Below are 20,581 nucleotides of genomic sequence, written 5' to 3'. Positions count from 1 at the left end.
GTGTGCAGGCAACAGTCACAAGTGAAGCCGACGACCTGAGTGTATCTAGTTTGGGAGACTTTTTTGAGTGTGGAAAGCTTAAAAACAAGCGACATCGCAATAATAAAGGCTTATAACAACGCTAGTGATTAAGCAAAGACAACCTCTGGTGAGAGGTATTGATTCATACCCCTCAAAGATCTTTATTTTGAATTAGCTAAAAACTGCCGGTGCAAATTGGAATGAAAGAAACATAATAATCTTATAGCTTAGAAACTTAAAAGAAAAATCCTAAATAGCTTAGATAAAGAAAATACAAGGAAATATAAGAAAAGTACATGGCAAAGAAGGTTAAATTCTACCCCATTGACATTAGGGGTGTGCAAAAAATCCGGAAAACCGAAACCGAACCCGAAAACCGAAATAACCGAACCGAAAAAGCGGGTAAGCGAACCAACCGAAATTATAAAATTTTATTTTAAAAAAATAAAAAATATATAATTTTATCCATTTTTTCCAATAAGTTTTTGTTTACAGTATTGAAAAAAATAAGTTACTCAGGCTGATGTATGCATTCTGCTGACTCTTGCAGTCTTGCTAACCTGATGATGAATTGATGATATTAAATGTTGGGTATTCTTATGCTATTGAATCTGTGAAAATATATAGAAATTGCTACTCTCGTAAAATTTGCTAAGCTGATGTGTTACAGGTTGTATGCAAATGATTTGGTAAGCTGATGTATGTCAGGTTGTATGCAAATTATTTGCCAAGCTTGATGATGTTTAACGTTGACTATATTCTTATGTGATTGAATTAGTTATTGTATACTACGTTAATCATATATTAATTTGAACTATTACCCGACTGAACCTACCGGAAAAAACACGATACCCGAAAAAGCGGGTACCGGTAGTTATGGATACAATTTAGGGTCGGCATTTTTGTAACCCGAAACTAACGGTTACCCGAAATAAATACTTAACGGGTAACCGAACCCGCATTTGCACACCCCTAATTGACATGGCTATTACATTGTATTACTGAATATTTTGTGTAATTTTTCCAGGTAACATCTTAATCGAAATTTATTGTATACACTACCCCTTTCAATGTTTACCTGTTTTAAATGAGTGTAAAACCAAGCTAACCGGATAAGAAGTACAGACACATGGTGCAACATAGCAATACTGGAAGCTAGCCGAACTTTTCATTAAAATGTGACATTACAATTTGCATGTTTCCCTTTCTCCGACGGATAAATGCTGAAAGGGAAAGATTGATTCCCTCTGGTGATTCAGCGTAAACCAAAACTAATTAGTACAAAATTGAAATAACCTGCACACCATGACTAGCAAGGCAGAGTGAAAGCTTCCAAACTCTGAAATCCACAATGATCTTGGAATATGAGTTGATTCATCATGACATTAACTGAGTGGTAACTGTCACCACAGCCCATCTTTGATTCACGCGGGTTGGATATTAACGAATTAATTCATCAGTTTTGCTGTGCATCAGACATCATTTCACACTGCCCAGAATGGCTTCGAAGTAGCAACTCGATTGGCACTATTATTAGATATTTCGTTCTCACTTTCCTCAACATCATCATCATCATCCCCATATTCCATTAGCTTTACCAAAGTATCTGAAACAACTGAACAGCTTTGAGATATTTGTTACAGCAAAAACCTGATGAAATAATTTACGCTAGATAAGAGCAGTAACTGCTGAGCATGCTACAAGTGACAATTATATTCTACTGCTTAAGGTCACACTTATTAACAGTCATGGGTGGTAATTCATGAAAAATAAATCAAGTTTCTGTAGCTACCTGAGACCGTGGGGAGACTTGATCTCTTAGCAATGTTGTCCCTGTCGTTTCCTCTATTGACAGAGACTGAGGAATCAAACTTAGGCAACGGTGGATGCATGCTGTTTGATGAAGGTGGTAGTGGGTGCATACTCTTTGATGGAGAGGGTGATGGCAGCATGCTCTTTGGTGGATGGGGCATGCTTCTTGAATTCAGGGAAATTGTTGAATTATTCCTTGGAGGAGGAGGAGGAAGCATGTTCTTCAAAGAGGGAGGTGGCATAGTCGTGTCTTTTTTCTTCTTCTCCATACATGGGTCCCGGAGATCTGATTCCTGTAAGAAGTTGAAAAATACAACAAACATATTTGCTTACGAGAATACCACGACAGAAATACAATAAATTCAACTAGTAATTAAACAGAAAAGATGCATCTTCCCTTCCAAGTTTAACCATGCTTACTTTCAGGCTTCAACGCACGATATTTTAATGTTTCAGGCCAGGGAATGAAAGCCTGAGCTTGCAACAGATGGAAGAAGAGTTGCAAGCAGAGGTCAATTAAACAAGGTATATTGAGAATCAGAGGAGAAGGAGATGCAAGGATCTGTTACTTTGGAGATTATATTTGATGATACATTAATACAACTACCTCTGGCATATAAATCATGGGTGATCAACATAATGTTCCTCATCAATCTATTCTTTTCTTAAAAAAACTATTTCTGCAGGAACAGGAATGAGGAAACGAAGAAAAACATGGCAAACTAGAAGGCACTGGGAACTGAATGCTGACAAATTTTTTGGTGATGCTACCGAAATGTTGTTCCTAAAGGTGCTAAATAAAAAGTGAGAGGCCAGACTCCATGAACAGCATCGATCTAGAAGAATAAAAATAGAGAAACAATATATTTATCGAATTCAACAATCAAATAGACCAAAGCCAATAGACCAACAAGGAACTGAAGCACTCATGAGATGCGCTCCCTGACTGAAGCTGCAAACCCTGTTAAAACAGTCCAATAGAGAGGTCCATATCAGCCTGTTAACTTCATAGAGGTCAGAGAAAATACCTGGAATAATCAGTAGAAAAGGTTAGCAATTTAGCATATATGGGAAAGAAGTAAAAGTTCGACCAAAAAAGTTTTAAAAAAAAACTGGGAGGGTCTGGTTGACTATTTGGATAGCTGAATTAAGAAATAATTTCTCCCTGGGTCAAACCTTGACTGCCATATATAAAAAAGCATGCATAATCAGAAGTACCAAAAATGACCCTAACAGAATTCTTAACTGGAGTTATGCACCATATTGGACAGAGTATCAATAAAAGAGACAACTAAAACATCCTAAATTGGAAAGAACAATCGAGGTGAAACAAACGAATCGACACAAAAGTTCCAATAAAATAGGACATAGTCCAAAAGAAATCTAGTATGAGTTAATCATGACTAACTACTAACTAGTTATATACTTACATAGAAGATTACACTAAACTTTCCACTCTAAATTGATCAGACAGCTAAATGGAAGCATGAATCAAACTATTGATGATAGTAATGCTAAAAGCATACCAGTCTGAACCTCTATTCAAAGTTTCTAGATGGAAGTTTGACATAACCCCAAAAAAGTCAACATAATAATTTCATGGGAAAAAAAGCACAAAAATAACAAGTTACCAAGGCATGATTTGGAAGTTGTCAAGTACTTTTTCACGTTAAATATAGTATGTAGAAGCAACTAATCACTTACAAAGGAAAAGTAGAAGCATGAGTGAACTTGGATTATAAATATAACAGTGTGAGTGCACACACAATCCCTTCCCTCTCTTCTCTTCTATTATCCATTTTAGGTGAAAATAAGAGCAAAATTTTTGTTATAATAATGTCTCCAACATTTTCTTCCACTTATACCTCAATCATCGATCAGACATGTGGCATCTTAAATGTTATATATTTTCAAAAGAAACAAATTTTTTTTTAAAAATCTATAAAATGAGAATTGGACTAACAATAGTGAACAGAGGGAGTGTATGCATAACTGTATATGCAGGTGTATATAGTATGTTTTCCGTGTATTGTTATGCGAAAGGGGAAAGGGAAGAAGATGATGACAAATGATTACAGTTTACAACCACATTTGTCAAGAACATTTGATTTCCTATGAAAAACAACATTGAGACAGATGTCAAAAAATGATAAAACACTGCCGAACGTAAGAAACAGGAAACGTGGGAAAGCATTGTTACCTAACTGCAGTACTACTATTATTAACAAGTACTACCGATGTTTTCCTAAGTTCTACTTTCGGGTTTCATATGTTTTTATAAGTTATACTAGCTTTTACATATTCCATTTATGTCAACCTTCTTATTTTATCATCTCCTACCTCACCTTTTTGGAGCCAATAATAATTCTTTGATTCACTATATCTCTCCTGCTAAAAGCAGAACGGGACTATTTTCCCAATAATGAAAAAAAAAGAGTCCCACATCGGTAACTCCCTCTTGCCTTCTCTCCCCTTAAAAGGTGAAACATGAAACACAAATATCAGAAAATTAAATCATTAATGAAGGCATGGTAGGATCGTACACGATCAAATGGAGTCTGTTCTTTTTGGAAAGGGGTTGTATTTTTAGCTATTCTTTCACCTAATGCTTTTGGGAATTATGTGCAAATGTTTCTCAAGTGTAACATGTGATTGAAAAAAAAAAATCCTTTTTGTTTGATTTTTGGACTTCTGCCCCTTTAATATCAACTACTGAATTTTTCGGATCTAAAATTCAAATACACAAGGTGTTGTCAATCTGATTCTTTGTAGTCTAGTTATAATTATCAACACAATTTGCATCCCCACAAAGGCTGTAAGCATAAAAGCACCATGTTGAAAAAAAAAGTAAACAGAAGAAAAAAAAAAAAGCAATTGAAGTTCTTGCATAGCATACAGATTTGAAAAGGGAAATAAAAGTTTATTGTTACATAACAGACCTATCAGTACAAGACATGTGAAACTAGTAAGCACTCCAAAAGTTACTGGAATACTGGATATGTTAAGGGCCTTGAGCCTTGTTATGTCACATTGATCTGCCCAGCTGTATTGTAAGTAAACCTAAATAAGCCAAACTCATTCCTCTCTCAATTAAAGCAGTAGCTGTGCAACAGGATATTTCAAAAGAAAACAAAATTTCTTTACTGATTCTTCACTCAGAGTATAAACTATAAACCCTAAGAATTCAGGGCAATGGACAGGGTAAACAAATTCAATACCTTGATGTCTCGAACCTCTGTTTCGTTAGATGGATTACATTTTCCTTCATTTGTTATTCTACAGAACAAAACAGCTAGGATATGGAGAAATATGAATCTTCTTACTTTTCAATATGATGAATATTTGGAAAAATTGATGGAAATAAGTCAACCTTTAAGCCGACTATTAAAAATAAGTCAAGCTTTTGATTATATCTGAATAAATTTAACTTTAGCACCTATAAATTTTAAACAAGCCAAGTCACCGGTCTGCGGGTAAACGTCTAGCCTCTTTTTTTTTTTACATTTATGTATTATTATTGTATTTTTGTATTTTTAAGATTAGTTTTTGTAGATTTTTAAGCTGGTTTTTTTTTTAAAAAATTATATTAAGTAGATTTTTTTTAAAACTATATTTTAAACGGATTTTTTTTAAAAATGTTAAGCTGATTTTCATGAAAAAAGAATCAAAATCCGTCTCGAAAAATGTGTCTTGATGAACGTGTCAAAATATTATCTCAAATTACGTATTACAAAGTTACATTGAAAATCGTGTCAAAAAATGCTTTAAAAAGCCTGTCAAATTCTCTAGAAAAACTGTGACCTGTTTTCAACCTGCAAGAGGTCACAAATTGTTCTAACTTGTTTAAAATTGATGAGTCCTAAAGGTTGACTTATTCAGATATACTCAAAAGTATGACTTATTTTTAATAAATTGCTCAAAGGTTGACTTATTCCCATCAATATTTCCTAAATATTTTCCATTTAAGGGAAAGTTATTTGTCTTCTTATTCAACGTCAACTCAACTTGAAGTCTAGTCACATTCACCCAGTATCTTTCAGAAAAATGTTTCTTCCTAAGCCCATACATGAAAACTTTCTGCCTAATTCTACAAAACATTTTTCAACGGGAAATATCATTCAGTCCACCTGAACGAACCAAAAAAAAGGTACCTGTTGGGATACTGCAACTCCCTTAAAAGCTGCAGGTGACTCTTGGAATTTCCGCTTCCGCTTTTCTGACTCAAATGAGCTTTTTGGCATCACCATGGTAGCTGATGTTGCAGGATGAACTGTAGAAGAGACTGGACTTGACTGTCTAAGAGCTAATGCTACTTGCTGCGAACATGTAGCCTGCGGATATATTCCAGCATATGCACTGTAACTAGTACAGGCAGTCAACGAAGGCTGAGAATAGTGAAGCCCGTTTTTCTGGGCAGGACCAGGAGGAAGCAATAATCCAGGTTGGATTACCTGCCCGTACGAAAATGTTGTTGGGACCACCGGACCCACAACTGAAGCAACAAGTCCATCTGGAATCGAAGTTGCAGCTGAACAAGCCATACTTGCAGCAGAACTCAAGTTTGCATGCATTTCTGTCCCTGGACTCTGAACACCGACCAGCAATTGTTGTGGGGGTGGAACAGCACCATAAACTTTGCACGATGAGACCCTGTACCATGAAGCTGTACTTTAAACAATGTACAATAAGAATTCAACATAAATGGAGTCCACCAACAAACAGAACAAGCTGATTATAGACAAGTTGACATGGATTGGTCCAATACAAATATATAACATTAATACAACCATATACAAAACATTAACAAACATTACATGGATCAAGAAGTAGGCAAGTACCCACATCCATGTTGATTATTCATGTCTCAAAAAATGCATCTGAATTCAAATGCTTACAAAATGATATTTCTTTTCTAGTATTTGCAAGACTATTTCAAACAATAAAGTTAAACTACCTGTTTGCACCACACTCTCGACTGATTGTGTCCAAAAGATTTTCAGCCAAAAGCTTTGCATCGTCAAGGCTCTTTTGATTATTACTTGACAACAACAAATATAAAGGTTGTTGTCCCTCTAGGAACATGAAAAAACATATAAAGTTAGACTCGTCCAAAATAAATAAATAAATAGATGAACAGGCAAAGAAGGAAATGCTTCTAAACAGTATAAGTTGGATAAAACAAATGAAGCAATTCCAAAAAGAACACCTTCATCCTGAATGACACCAAGATGCCCTGAACCACGCCCATGTAATACAATCGTCGCTCCTGTTTCATTCATAATGTGATTTATATACTGGTCCTGCAAGTCCAAAAACCAACCGCCACCAACAAAAAAGCAATCTCTCCAATTGTATGGAGACATCAAGAAAAGCTCAAAAATTAGAAACTCTCACATTCATCATGCATAAGAAGAATTTTAAAACATAATTTGTTCATCAAGAGGTTCGGAAATAAACAGACATAACCAGAACTCAACCAAATGGAACAAGGAAATTTTAAGATGAAGGATTTGTGACAGTCAAAAAAAATTGACTGATGAACCGTCTCTACCTGGTAGTGATAATGCTATCATCATAAACATTTTCATCGATGGGCGCCCAATTATTGATAGATTGAGATTTTTTTTCTGTTAGTTTATAGGTGGCGTATTGAATGCCACGTGTAGGAAGGATAAAGAAACATAGTCTTTCCTTTCAATTTTTAACGTAATTTTAGTACGGATTTCAGCAAGCAGACGTAAGATGTAAAATTGACTCACATTTGGACCACGTATCCTAGCAACAATGTTCAGTGATGGATCTGCATCAAAGCCCAAATAGATACATGTGCTCAATGGTTGAGAAACCTGATTACATAGTGATAAACACAAACTTAGGTTTGATGTAAATTCAATACAAATACATTCTGAAACTGTTTACGCCTGCACAAGATCTAAAATCAGCAGCAAGATTAGAACCTGTTTCAGCATATCCTCAACCATGGCAGCTGCGCGATCTACTGCAAGGATCCTTTCTGCTGTCTCTTTCAACTGCAAGAAATTTCAAACTTAACACTGGAATAACAAAATTTCCATACCAGAGGCACTTTGTTGAACCTTCATTTACCCCCCCCCCCCCCCCAATTAAGCATTTCAGTAATAACAGAAAAGAAATAAAAAAGTGGCAGATGCGTGTATCAATATTGCACTAACTGATGTAATCTCTAAACAAACAATATGTTGGAGTGCGCTCAATAATCGAATTATAAAGTACAATGTTGTTGATTTTCCAAGGTAAACAGATTTCTGAAGAAAATTTGTAAGGGAATTATAAGGCTGTGGACAAGATGTTTTCCTTGGTGATGTAATTCATGTAAACCCCTAGGTATGCCCTGACCGCCTGACGTCCCTGAATGTATTATTCACAACTCCTTGATCAATAGAATTCCTATTTCCTTGTACAAGGAAAGATGAAAAACATTCAAAATTAGTTTGTGGTTAAAAACAAAAAAGTAGCTCAGAGTTTAAGGAACCCATAAACAAACTCTCTTTACATCCGCCTCCCTCCGGAGTACCCACTAAGTAAATGTCGGTTCCGAGTTCTGAATTTCTGGTACACCTTAACGGATGCCGATGAGCCCAAAAACCTTTGCATTTGTTCTCAGTCATCAAGATCTATTAGTTTTTCTCTTCAACTGGGTTATCTCCCTCATCGACATCAGTAACACGGAAACAAGGCTATGCAAAATCATCTTAGCCTTCTTATTTCATCAAGATCTATTAGTTTTTCTCTTCAACTGGGTTATCTCCCTCATCGACATCAGTAACATGGAAACAAGGCAATGCAAAATCATCTTAGCCTACTCATTTCTACTCTAGCTGGTGGTTAGTGTCACGGGCTTTATCTTTAACATTGCTATTTCATTATTAATATGCTCATCTTAGAGCGGGTGGTATTTATTTGTTTGGTCTGGATTTCTTGTGGTCTTGGAGAGTCTCCATTGTACAAGTATGTTTGGCGTGGGAACTGGGCGTTGTAGTCAAGAGGATGGGGGGAACTGTGGTTGGTTCCAGAATATTAGTTCTAGCTTTGGGGTCTGATTTGGAAGTGAACACATGGAGGTAACTCCAAAATGAGATGCAGCTATAAGAATTGGGAAGTGTTACCTGAACTTGCCCAAAACCTTACCATAATTTTAGGAGGAAACTCGGATGAAAAGAGAAGTAGGAAAGGTGTTTCTGAGGTGTGTCTGGAGGGATGTAGCAGAGATCGAACTCAGGATTCCCAAACAAAATGCCATAATTTATATTTGAGATAGCATCATTCATAGTGAAAAAATAATGGCCTTTCTTTAAGGATTGCTATACCTTGTCCGAGGATGAGGATGAGGGTCCTAACTCCTAAGGGATGATGAAGACATAGTTAGTGTGAATTCAATTCCATCTGTGCTACCATTGTCACTTTGTCAGTCACCACTCTTAGAATCTACATCATGAAGGAGGCTCCCGCTCCCCAACCGAGGAAGCAAGTTCCTGCATTAGATTTTGGTGATTACCTTTAATAGAGTTGCCAGAAATAAGAAATCTCCCTATTTCAGGGTTTAGACTTTAGAGTCACTAGAAAGGTTGACTATGTTTCCAGTTTTATTCCCAGGGTCCCAGGAGGTTCTCCTCTATCCAAGTCCTTGGAGTTCCTTTGAAGAGGTCAATCGAGGTTTGCGAATCTTAGTATGGCAGTTCAACTATGAAAATGGTTCAAGCTCACAGACCCAAAAAGGAGCCCGGATGAAGATGAAGAAGTTATGACCCAATCAAACCGCTGCTTTTGAAAATTCGAAATCTTTCTTTGCGTTGCGCCCTAGGAACTTGCGCCAAACGCAAATCTCTAGCGCTTAACGCCAATCCTTGGCATGGAACGCAAATCTCTAGCGCTTAACGCCAATCCTCCGCATAGAACGCAAATAGGCAATATTTTGTTACCATTCTTGAGAAATAATATGCGTTCAGCGCCAGTGACTTAGCGTTGTTTAACGGGGCGGAACGACTATTTTTACCTAGTCCCCTGTTTCCTACAAATAGGAGGCTCATTTCCGGTTTCATTCATCAACAATCAGCCTTAATTCTCATGTGTGTATTGACGAAAACTCTCTTCTCTCATTCTCTCTCAAAATCCGTGTCTTACAAGTTGTTTCCTACGTTTTCGCACCCAAGGAATTCAATTTTGTCATTCATTTCCCCCAATTCGATCTCTAAACACCTTTAATTCATCAATCATTCATAATTTGTTCATCAAGCAAGTTCAACTAACGTGCTAGGTTTCGTGTGAATCTAAGACCCAAACAACCTCGGTAATAACTTTGAGGACCCTATTCAATTCAAGCTATTACGCAAACTAAAATCTCCTGTTTTAATGCTACTCCGTCCGTTCTTAAATATTAGTCCCATTTTGACTTTTTTATCCGTTTGAACTCAATAAATAAATGTAAATGTCTCCAAATACATACGTTAAAAAAATATATAAATTTGATATTGTTAAACTACACATTGAGACGAACAAAACAAGATCTCACATGAATATATTTTGAAGTACGTATTGGAAAGAAATTAGAAAATTCTCTTCAATTGTAAATAGTGACAAGATTCCAAAAGGGACTAATAACCAAGAAGTCAAGAACAGAGGGAAGTACATCTTTTATTATTGCTATTGTTGTTATTATTACTATTTAATGCCTAACGTTGTTCATGATGCAGGTTTTAATTACTATTGTTTGTACGCAATTTATTACTAACATTTGTCTTATAGGTTGAAATTGTTAAATTTATGTGCCATTTGCATAATCATTATTTTGATTATAATTAGCCTTTATGCTTGTAGCCTTGTAGGTACAAAATTAATTTATATGCAAATCATACGTAGTACATGATAAGCATATTTCATATTTCTAACATGATTTTATTTGGGTAGCTTGTAGTTTATTGTTGAAATTAATTATTGACTAATGTGCTTTTTTTTATGCTCGATTCATATTTATAATCGTCTTGTTTTTAACGCTTTTATCACCATATATTGATTGCTTAAAAACAAATGTTCATCACGATTAATAAGATAATCAAACAATTGAAGGTGTTCCCTCAAAAAAAAAAAAAAAAAACAATTGAAGGTGCCTCATTAATTTGAATTTTTTACATGAAGTGATAACATTAATTCTAGTCTTTATGAGTTAAATGAACCAAACTAGTTCTTTTAAATGCTCAGGAACAATTTAATGTTAGTAAACCTTTTCGTTGCATTTCCCAAATATTATAAATCGGAGTAGTGCAGAAAGTGAGCGAATTAATACAATATTGATCCAAACTCTCATCCCTGTATCCATCTTAGTTCATATCCATAATCAGTCATTTTCTATTTGAACTTGATAGGAGCATTTATGTGGATATATAAGTTTTTCCTTGAAAACTCATTGGCGGCTCCTTCTTTGACCTTTTGTTGACCCGTTCACATAAATCAAATCCTAAATTTGCTTGGTCAAATTCGTGCTCAAAACGCGTCCTACACAATCGTAGGGTAGGGGAGAAAAGACCTCTACTGTTATTTTTGCAAATTTCTTAGTGTGTAAGTAAAAGATATCATGTAATCCTATTTTTTGTTTATGTTTAATGACTAATCTCTCTATGTTGTGTTAATGTTAGTAGATATTTTGTGTATAAAGACCATAATCTGGTTGTAGACTTGTAGTAGCCAGATCAAAGGGCTAGGTAGTACTGTATCTTGTTTTGTTTACAGATTGACAAAAAACAAAAACAAAATTTGACACCACTGTGTGAGGCAAAATGAATACTTCATAACTAATTTTAATGATCTAGCAACCAGAATACTTACATTTAAGCGCTTTCCTTTTTCATGACGCAAGGATAACACAGACAAAAGAGAAAATAGTAGACTATATATGTTCGCAATTTATCTTCCTACGCACTACCATTTGATAGAAGATAGAGAAATGACCATATAACAACAATAACAACAACAAAGCCTTAGTCCCAAAATGTTTTGGGGTCGGCTAACATGAATCGTCGTAGGAGATCGTCATTGTCACCAATCAAACCAGAAAAGAGCGGGAAGTTAAAATGATAAACAAGGAAGAGGGAAAAAGTGAAATTAATGGAAGTAAGATGAGAGGAAAATATAAATATATTACATAAAAAATATTATAAGGGATAATAAAAATAAGTAAAGTTTAAAATACATAAATAAGTACATTTCAAAATAGCATGGTAAAAAAAAAAAAGTAAGAAAAGTCAAAATGGAAGTTGTATAAGTCAAATGAAATCATCAATGTATATTCTCTCACTTACTCTATCTTATCCAACACCATATTTTCCTCAATCTCAAGAAAGCTCATATCGTGCTCAATCACCTTCCTCTAAATTTTCTTAGGTCTTCCCCTGCCCTTTGCAATTCTATCACTTTGTCACCCTTCTAACCTCCTAACAGGGGGCATCACTTGATCTTCTGCTTACATGCCCAAACTATCTTAAACGATTTTCCATCATCTTAAACACAATCGGTGCAACCCCTACTTTCTTCCTAATAATCTCATTCTTCAAACGATCTTTTCTTGTATGTCCACACATCCAACGTAACATGCGCCGCCACATTCATCTTATACAGGTGACAATGTTTCACTGCCCGGCATTCTGTGTCGTATAACGCCGAATAGCCATGCGGTAAAATATGACCATGCAACGAAAATTTTTGTTTCATATAGCCATTTCATTCCGTTTTTATTTGATAAATTCCCTCCAATTTTTTTTGTTATACCCATTTGTTTATAGAAGATATAGAAATGACCATGCAACAAAATAATTTGTTTCATCTAGCCATTTCATTCCGTTTATTTGATATTCTCTCTCCGTTTTTGTTTTTTTTTTTTTTTTTGTAATACCCATTTATTGTATACTCTTGTTTCTAAGAAGGTGAGAGGAAAGGTGGATAAAATAAGAGGGACAAAGTAAAAAGGTAGATAAAACTAAGAAAATGATGGATGAAGTAAGAGGGATTAAGTAAAAAGATGGGTGAGTGTAAGAAATATGTGGATAAAGTAAGATAGAGTGAGTTGAAAGGTGTAACTATTGTGGGTAAAGGGAATAAGATGCAATATAGAATAAACCGACGTGGACAGAACAAAAAAAGCACCTCAAAACAAAAAGTGTACCAAAAAACAGAGAGGGTAAAATACACAAACAAAGAAATAAAAAGGGGAGATAATCAGGGTCACTTAACTTACATGAGCTCCAGCAGATATGTGAAGGTAAAGTGGTTTTTCACCATCTGGTACTGCATTGGTTGGTCGATATTTTCCCCTGGAGAATATAATCCACGTTCAAAAATAAGGAGACATGAAAGGAGAAAACAGAACAGGTATAACCATCACTAAGGCTCCCAAGAGCCTCCATGAAGGGACTAACCTAGTTATTACAACTGCACCACTGGACTTCTGGATCTGCTTTTGTAAACCAATTTGCACATGAGTTTCCTCACATAGATATGATATTTTCATTATAAATGTATATTGTTGACCCCAGCCCATGATTCCGAGTGGATACCCTTACTTTCTAAGTAGGGCCAGGAAATTTATGGAAGACAAAAAGAAAAAAAAGTTCCTTCTAAAATGGAGAACAAAATACTTTGCTTTTCGCGAATTTACCTCTTCCTGTGTCTGGCGTTTTGTCAACTTGTAACGCATAGCTGAATCTGCATCATTTATAACTATTTCTCTTGCTATTATGAGATCTTCCTGAATCTTTGGCTGTAGGGCCAGTATGATATCAACAAAAAAGTAGTATAAGGCATACTAACAAAATTTATTTCTAAAAACAGCCTGAGTAAATATGTGACAATATCCAATTAGACAATGTCTTTAAACAAAGTCAATAACAACAACAAAGCCTTAGTCCCAAAATGATTTAGGGTCAACAACAACAACAAAGCCTTAGTCCCAAAATGATTTAGGGTCGGCTAACATGAATCGTCGTCATAGGAGATCGTCAATGTGACCAGAACAAACCAGAAAAGAACGGGAAGTTAAAAGAAAAAAGTAGTATAAGCGATAATAAAAATAAATAAAGTTCAAAATAGATATAAGTAAAATAAGCACCTCTATACATATATTACAAAATAATTTAAGGGATAAAAAAGAAAGTTTAAATTAGATATAAGTAAAATAAGCACCTTTCGAAATAGCATTTTAAAAAAATAAAAATAATAACAACAAAAAATAAATAAAAAATAAAAATAAAAATAAAAATAAAAATAAAAATGGAAGATGTTTAAGTCAAATGAAGTCATCAACGTATACTCTCCCTCCACTCTGTCTTATCCAACGCCATATTCTCCTCCATCCCAAGTAGACTCATATCGTACTCAATCAACTTCCTCCAAGTTTTCTTAGGTCTTCCCCTACCTCTTGCAATTCTATCACTTTGCCACCTTTCTAGCCTCCTAACTGGGTCATCACTTGATTTTCTGCTTACATGTCCAAACCATCTTAAACGAGTTTCCATCATCTTAAACTCAATCGGTGCAACCTCTACTTTCTTCCTAACAATCTCATTCCTCAACAATCCTTTCTTGTATGCCCACACATCCAACGTAACATGCGCATCTCCGCCACATTCATCTTATGCACGTGACAATGTTTCACTGTCCAACATTCCGTGCCATATAACGCCGGTCGAATTGCCGTGCGGTAGAATTTTCCCTTCAATCTTTGGGGCATGCCTGGATCACATAGGAACCCCGTGGCACTTTTCCACTTTAACCAACCTGCTTTGATTCTATGAGCCACACCGCCATCCAATTCCCCATCCTTTTGGATAATAGATCCTAAATAATGGAACATTTCAGAACCTTGGACAATTTTCCCATCTAAGGGTCGAATTGCCGTGCGGTAGAATTTTTCCATCAATCTTTGGGGCATGCCTGGATCACATAGGAACCCCGTGGCACTTTTCAATTTAACCAACCTGATTTGATTCTATGAGCCACATCGCCATCCAATTCCCCATCTTTATGGATAATAGATCCTAAATAACGGAATATTTCAGAACCTTGGACAAGTTTCCCATCTAAGGTAATCGCCTCTGTCTCTCTATCTTGAACTCCACTAAACTTTATACTCCATATATTCTGTCTTGTTTCTACTCAGCCTAACCCTCGAGATTCCAAAGTTTGTCTTCATAACTCCAACTTACTTTCCACTCCTTCGTTGGTTTCATCAATCAACACATTATCATCTACAAACATCATGCACCATGGTATACCATCTAGAATTGACCTCGGACCCTTGATGCACTCCAATCGTTTCAGTCTTACCAACACTAGTACGCATACTCGTGCTAACTCCTCATACATGTCCTTGATGATATCAATATACTTTCTCATAATTCCTTTCCTACTTAATGCCCAAATCAATGAATACCATATGTAAATCCTTCTTCTTATCTCGATAATTCTCCATTAGTTACCTTATAAGATGGATGGCATCCATAGTCGATCTGCCAGGCATAAATCCAAACTGGTTCTCCGAAATCTTAACAGTTCTCCTTAATCTTTGCTCAATAATCCGCTCCCAAAGTTTTATAGTATGACTCATTAGTTTGATGTGGCATCCAAAAGAGAAAGAGAAGCAGTTTCATGAAGATACAAATGTTTGAACAAACACATTCCTCTTAAGTTTCACTGTTCCATACTGGCATATCCCATAACACATATTTCTTTCTTTTTTTTTACACCAAAAGAGACCATCACCATTTAGCAGAAAAGATAGATAAACTGTTGTTGTTGGTACTCTTACAATGACTTTCACTCAAACAATAAAGGATTACTTTTAGTAAATGATAAAAGAGTTGTAATAAGGGGATTCACCCTTATACCTTAAAGATAGAGTTAACATTAACTTATATATGTAAAAGGGTAATTATTGAGCAAGACAACTATATAGTTAACCTGAGTTAGTCTATGGACCAGTGCAGCAGCGTGGTGCTGCACTACTGAGGCCTGGATATTGACACAGCCAACTTTCATGGAGCTTGTTGAAGGAGTACAAGAACCTGAAACTGCCCCTGGTAGAGAAATACCAGAGCATCCTACAGTGCTCATAGGTAGCATTCCAGATAAAACAGCTCCGCAAGAGACTAAAGACTCGTCAGGTTGATCCCACCTCCTCTTCTTTCTGCAATAATAGCTAAGCATTATTGCGACAACAAAACAAAAAAAAATATTAAAGAATCAACAATCCAAAAAAAAAAATTACAGATATGGGCTGCAATTTAAGTAACTAGGTGAAAGAGCAAAGGAAAACTAATCAACAATTATAAGCATGTAAATTTTACACTGATAAACCTAACTACATATCTTAAGCATAGGGGAAAAGATGTGAATGCAGTAACGGCCACCCAACGGCACCTCATAGAGTGTTATACCAGGCTTTGCAGCCATAAAAGTATTAATTGTACTTAATCGTTGTAATTCCAAGGTCTTGAGCATATTTTATAAATCATACATGATAATATACTTTCAAACACCTTTATCGTGTTATTGTATGATGGCGGGTAAAAGGAGGTTCAAAACATTTGCAATGACCAAAATATGAGTTCAAACTTTTCCTATATGTAAACTTAAAGAGTATCTGTACATGTATTTGCCTTAATAACAACTATAATATATAGTGACACAAGAGAATCGCAGGGTAATTCATCACATAACAGATGTTGTAAAACGACTTTTGCAGAATGACAAGTTCAAAATCCTAGAAAGAGTAATCTTTACATAACATAAAAACCTTAATTCATTCCACCATCCTGATTCACCTGTTCTTTGATTCTTTCCATAGAGCAAAGTTAAGGCAGCCCTTTGTTCTTTATCTACTTCTTATGATTCTTATGAAGTATAATTCATGAGTACATAGATTGCAGTGGCATCTTTTTTCACTGAATAGAGGCAAGTACTCGTAAGGAGTTCTCAAATTCACCGGTGCAAAAATTGACTCCTTCCTTGTTATGTATCATTCATTATCATTACCCCATTGCCTCAAGAGGCTCCCGCAAGAAGCGGGGTAAGGGGGGATCGGACGTACGCAACCTTACCCCTGCAATTGCAGAGAGGTTGTTTCCAATTGACCCAAAAGCGATAATGAGACGACAACGGGACGACCATCTTCTACTTCATGGAAAGGAAGCGAAGAAGTATTAAGAGCCATTTTGATTTAGTCAATTACATCTCACAACCAAAAGAACAAATGAATCTTTGGCTCCATCGGAAATTGACACTTCTTTGTTATGTATCTTGAAAATTAATTTGCTTCCTACATTTTCATACTACGATGAATACCCTTGTGATAAGGAATTAATCCACGGAAGAATAGAACAGATTTTTCGCAACTACCAAACACTGTGATTAAATTTTGTAAATACTACCCCATCAAGTTACTAATAAAAGGTCACCTAAAGAAGTGTAACTTCTTAGGTGGCTCTTGTCACTCTTCAACACCTCTCAAGTTTCAGATCATTATCTATTTATTCTTCTCACATCAGTGCTAACACGATACGAGTCATACGACAAGTATATGGGTATGTCCATAACGACCTTGAGATTGGAGTATTGGACAATTAAAGCGCAATGAGTAACAAGTGAAAATAAAAGATATTGAAATGCTAGAGAAAGAGGACTAGATTAGATGAGTGCAAACCACCCACGTGGATCAGGAAGAGGCGGTATGTTCCTCTCTCTTCTCATTGGCTAATGTTTCATGTGAACATCTAAAAGGCTGTACCAAAATGATCCTTTAACTGGTTCTGGTCCTTTATTTTCCTCGTAAAAATAATCAGCCTTTAGACTATGTTTTTATATTTAAATACTCTAGCAGTATGTTTGGATAGCTTCATGGAAGAAAAGAGAGGGGAGGGACATGGAATTAAAACTCGGCCGTTCCATTACGTAACGGCCGTTAAGTAACCTATTTTTGATTTGCCGTTCCGCGAAAACCCATTACGTTACGGTTTGACAAAAATCACGTCTTTCTCTCCGCATTGTCCATTACGTAACGGTGACTCGCCGTGTTAGACATTTTTTTCTCCGTTACACCGTTCTTTTACATAAGTTCGTCAAAAATATTATTCTATTTAGTTATGTAGTTTATAAAACATGATATTTCCAGTGCTTATTTGTTTACAGAATATAATATTCACTCGTATTATGATAGATTTGGTTATATTGTGTTGATAAAATACTTTTTAGACTCAAAATGCAATAATTAGGCTTAGACATGTTATGTGGTATTTTCCAAAAAATCCACACCGCGTCAGCCGCAATCCGTTCTATTCTTCCGTTACAAGCGGTTTCCGTGACAACGTGACCGTTACCGCGAATGCGACCGCATCCGCGTTTTTTTTTCTATGGGAGGGAAGGAGTGAGTTGCATTTTTAACATTGGAAGAATTGGTTTACCATAAGCAGAAAAGAAATCCCATCGAATCCATTCCCTTCCCTTCCCTCCCCTCCCCCAAGTCAAATTAAAACTAAGGAAGAATCCCTCACTCTCTCCAAATGCCTCTTCCTAAACACATAAATAAAAACTAGGGTGCAACCAACAATTTCAGATGACGTATTCCTGTACTCAACTCTACTCCCTCCGCATTTTAATAAGTGGTGCACTTTGATCGGCACGGAGTTTAACGAAGGTGGTTTGATTATATGAAACAAAGAAACAGGTGGAGTAAGTATATATTAAACAATTGGAGTAAAAGATAGTGGAAACAATTGGAGTAAGTATATATTTATGACTAGCGGGAGTAAAAAATATGACTAGTGGGGTCCATGGGAAAAGAAGAGGAAAATTTTCCATAAATAGAAAGTGCACTATTTAATAAAATACAGCCAATTATGGGAAGTGCACCACTTAATAAAATACGGAGGAAGTAATTTCTAAGCCATGGTTAGGCGAATAGTAGATATGTACCCATAGACAAAATCCATACACCAGTTTGAATATCAAAGATTACATTGTTACTTAATCATCTGAATCTATTTTTTTCTAATTTAAAAGGTACATGTACAAACAATAAAATTATAAACGTAATAGCTCTTTTAACCAAGTTTTTGAGGAAACAATCCATCACAAGAACTACAATTAACCCCATTATGCAGTTCCATTTTATTTATTTTTTCTAATTTAAAAAGTACATCTATAAATAATAAATAATAAAATTTATGCCCCAATAAACGTAATAGCTCTTTTAACCAAGTTTTCAAGGAAACAATCCTTCACAAGAACTACAATTTTTTGTTTTGAAAGGAAATATTAGCTACCGAGTGGTATATTAATTTAAGGACGTGTCCAAGAGTAAATAAGGAAAGATTTCTTGGGGACAATGATTAAGGAACTAGCCCCGAAACGTGATGAAAAACAAAATTGACATCCCTTCGAACATGAGACCAACTCATTGACTTGAAACAAAGACACAAAGACAAAATATCACCCAACAAAGAGTCAATATCGGATAGAAAATAGCACCCTTCCAAAGGTGGTTTATGAGTAGTTGAGCCAGATTCTACATTTGCTTCTTCCACGCCGTATCTCTTCCCTAGCTTTGCTGCCGTAGCTTCAGCAATTTCTGGTAACCAAATGTGCTTTCATCCTTCTTGTTGCTGCAACACCACTTCACTAGTGTGATTCCTCGCCACTACTCCAAGCCCCACCCAACCTTCAACCGAGCGGTGATTTCTATGTTTTCGGACTCGACAACCTTCATGGCTACACAATTTAGCCGGCATATTTGCCGTGGTCACTAACGTGTCTGTTCAATCTCTCAATAACCACAGCATTCGGAGTTATTTTGTTCTCATAAACCTTCTGATTTCGCTCACCGAGCAAGAAACGCACCCTTTTGTTTCATTTTACACAATTTCATACTTAATTTACATATAAACGAGCTCCATATAAATACCTTAATTAACAATATTTTAAAAAAAAAAAAAAATTATCCCACGGTCAAGCTCACAATTGGAAGAGTCGGAGTCAGTTCAACCACAAAATTTACTAACGAATAAAATAAAAAATTAAAGAACAATCAAGAACTACTTATACCGCATAAAAAAAATGCTGAGAATCACAAATAATTATTTTTAAAATATTAAATTCAAATCCCAATTGGATAAGAAATAACGAATGACAAGTAATAAGAATTGATGAAAAGTTGGAAATTAGGGATTTTTTGTGGGAAGACGATACCTTATTTTGGAGACTGAAGCTTGAGTTTTTGCACCGCAATCCTGTGTCATTGTTTTTGCGTCGGTACTTTTGGTCGCCGATGAACAACAAACGGTGGACTGATGCAGAGGTGTTGAAGGGATGTTCGTCATTTTCTGTTTCAATTTTAGCTTCAGCCTCTTTTATGTAGGAGGTCAACGAGCCGAGCCGAGCCGAGCCGAGTATTTGGCTGTTCGAGCTAGGATTGATAAGAAATTTTCGAGTTCGAGCTCGAGTCGAGTTTAACCGAGCTTTTATTTTTCTTATTCGAGCTTGGCTCATTTAAATTTTTTTTTGTTGTTCGAGCTTAGCTCACGAGCAGCTTATTTAAGTTCAAGTTCTAGTCGAGCCGAGCTAGTAGCAAACGAGCACTTAATAAACGAGCTTCTAACAAACGAGCCTTAATAAAACAAGCAAGATCGAATTTAAACGATCATATTAATAAACGAAATGTTATTTAAAAAAT

General features: G+C 35.8%; 1 protein-coding gene across 3 annotated transcripts; it reads right to left on the bottom strand.

Moving 5' to 3' along the window:
* Window positions 1–1,167: 1,167 nt before the first annotated feature.
* On the bottom strand, window positions 1,168–20,252 carry LOC110795918 (protein RIK). Of its 3 annotated transcripts, none has more exons than XM_056839267.1 (12): window positions 20,098–20,252; window positions 15,817–16,042; window positions 13,517–13,618; window positions 13,278–13,312; window positions 13,097–13,172; window positions 7,791–7,862; window positions 7,593–7,679; window positions 7,040–7,133; window positions 6,788–6,905; window positions 5,985–6,483; window positions 1,814–2,126; window positions 1,168–1,636 (listed from the first exon to the last, which is right to left on the bottom strand). In XM_056839267.1, the coding sequence occupies exons 1-12, from the start codon at window positions 20,226–20,228 to the stop codon at window positions 1,506–1,508; spliced, it is 1,884 nt and encodes a 627-aa protein (XP_056695245.1). In that variant the 5' UTR covers window positions 20,229–20,252; the 3' UTR covers window positions 1,168–1,505. The 3 variants fall into 3 exon arrangements, with proteins under 3 accessions (XP_056695245.1, XP_021856646.2, XP_056695305.1); XM_022000954.2 differs by having other exon boundaries at window positions 1,168–1,627; XM_056839327.1 differs by lacking the exons at window positions 13,097–13,172; window positions 13,278–13,312; window positions 13,517–13,618.
* Between the last annotated feature and the right edge of the window lie 329 nt (window positions 20,253–20,581).

This window comes from Spinacia oleracea, chromosome 1, assembly GCF_020520425.1.
Source record: "Spinacia oleracea cultivar Varoflay chromosome 1, BTI_SOV_V1, whole genome shotgun sequence".
NCBI lineage: Eukaryota > Viridiplantae > Streptophyta > Magnoliopsida > Caryophyllales > Amaranthaceae > Spinacia > Spinacia oleracea.
The sequence above is the reverse complement of the archived record's forward strand: the minus strand, read 5'-3'. Positions and strand labels throughout refer to the sequence as shown.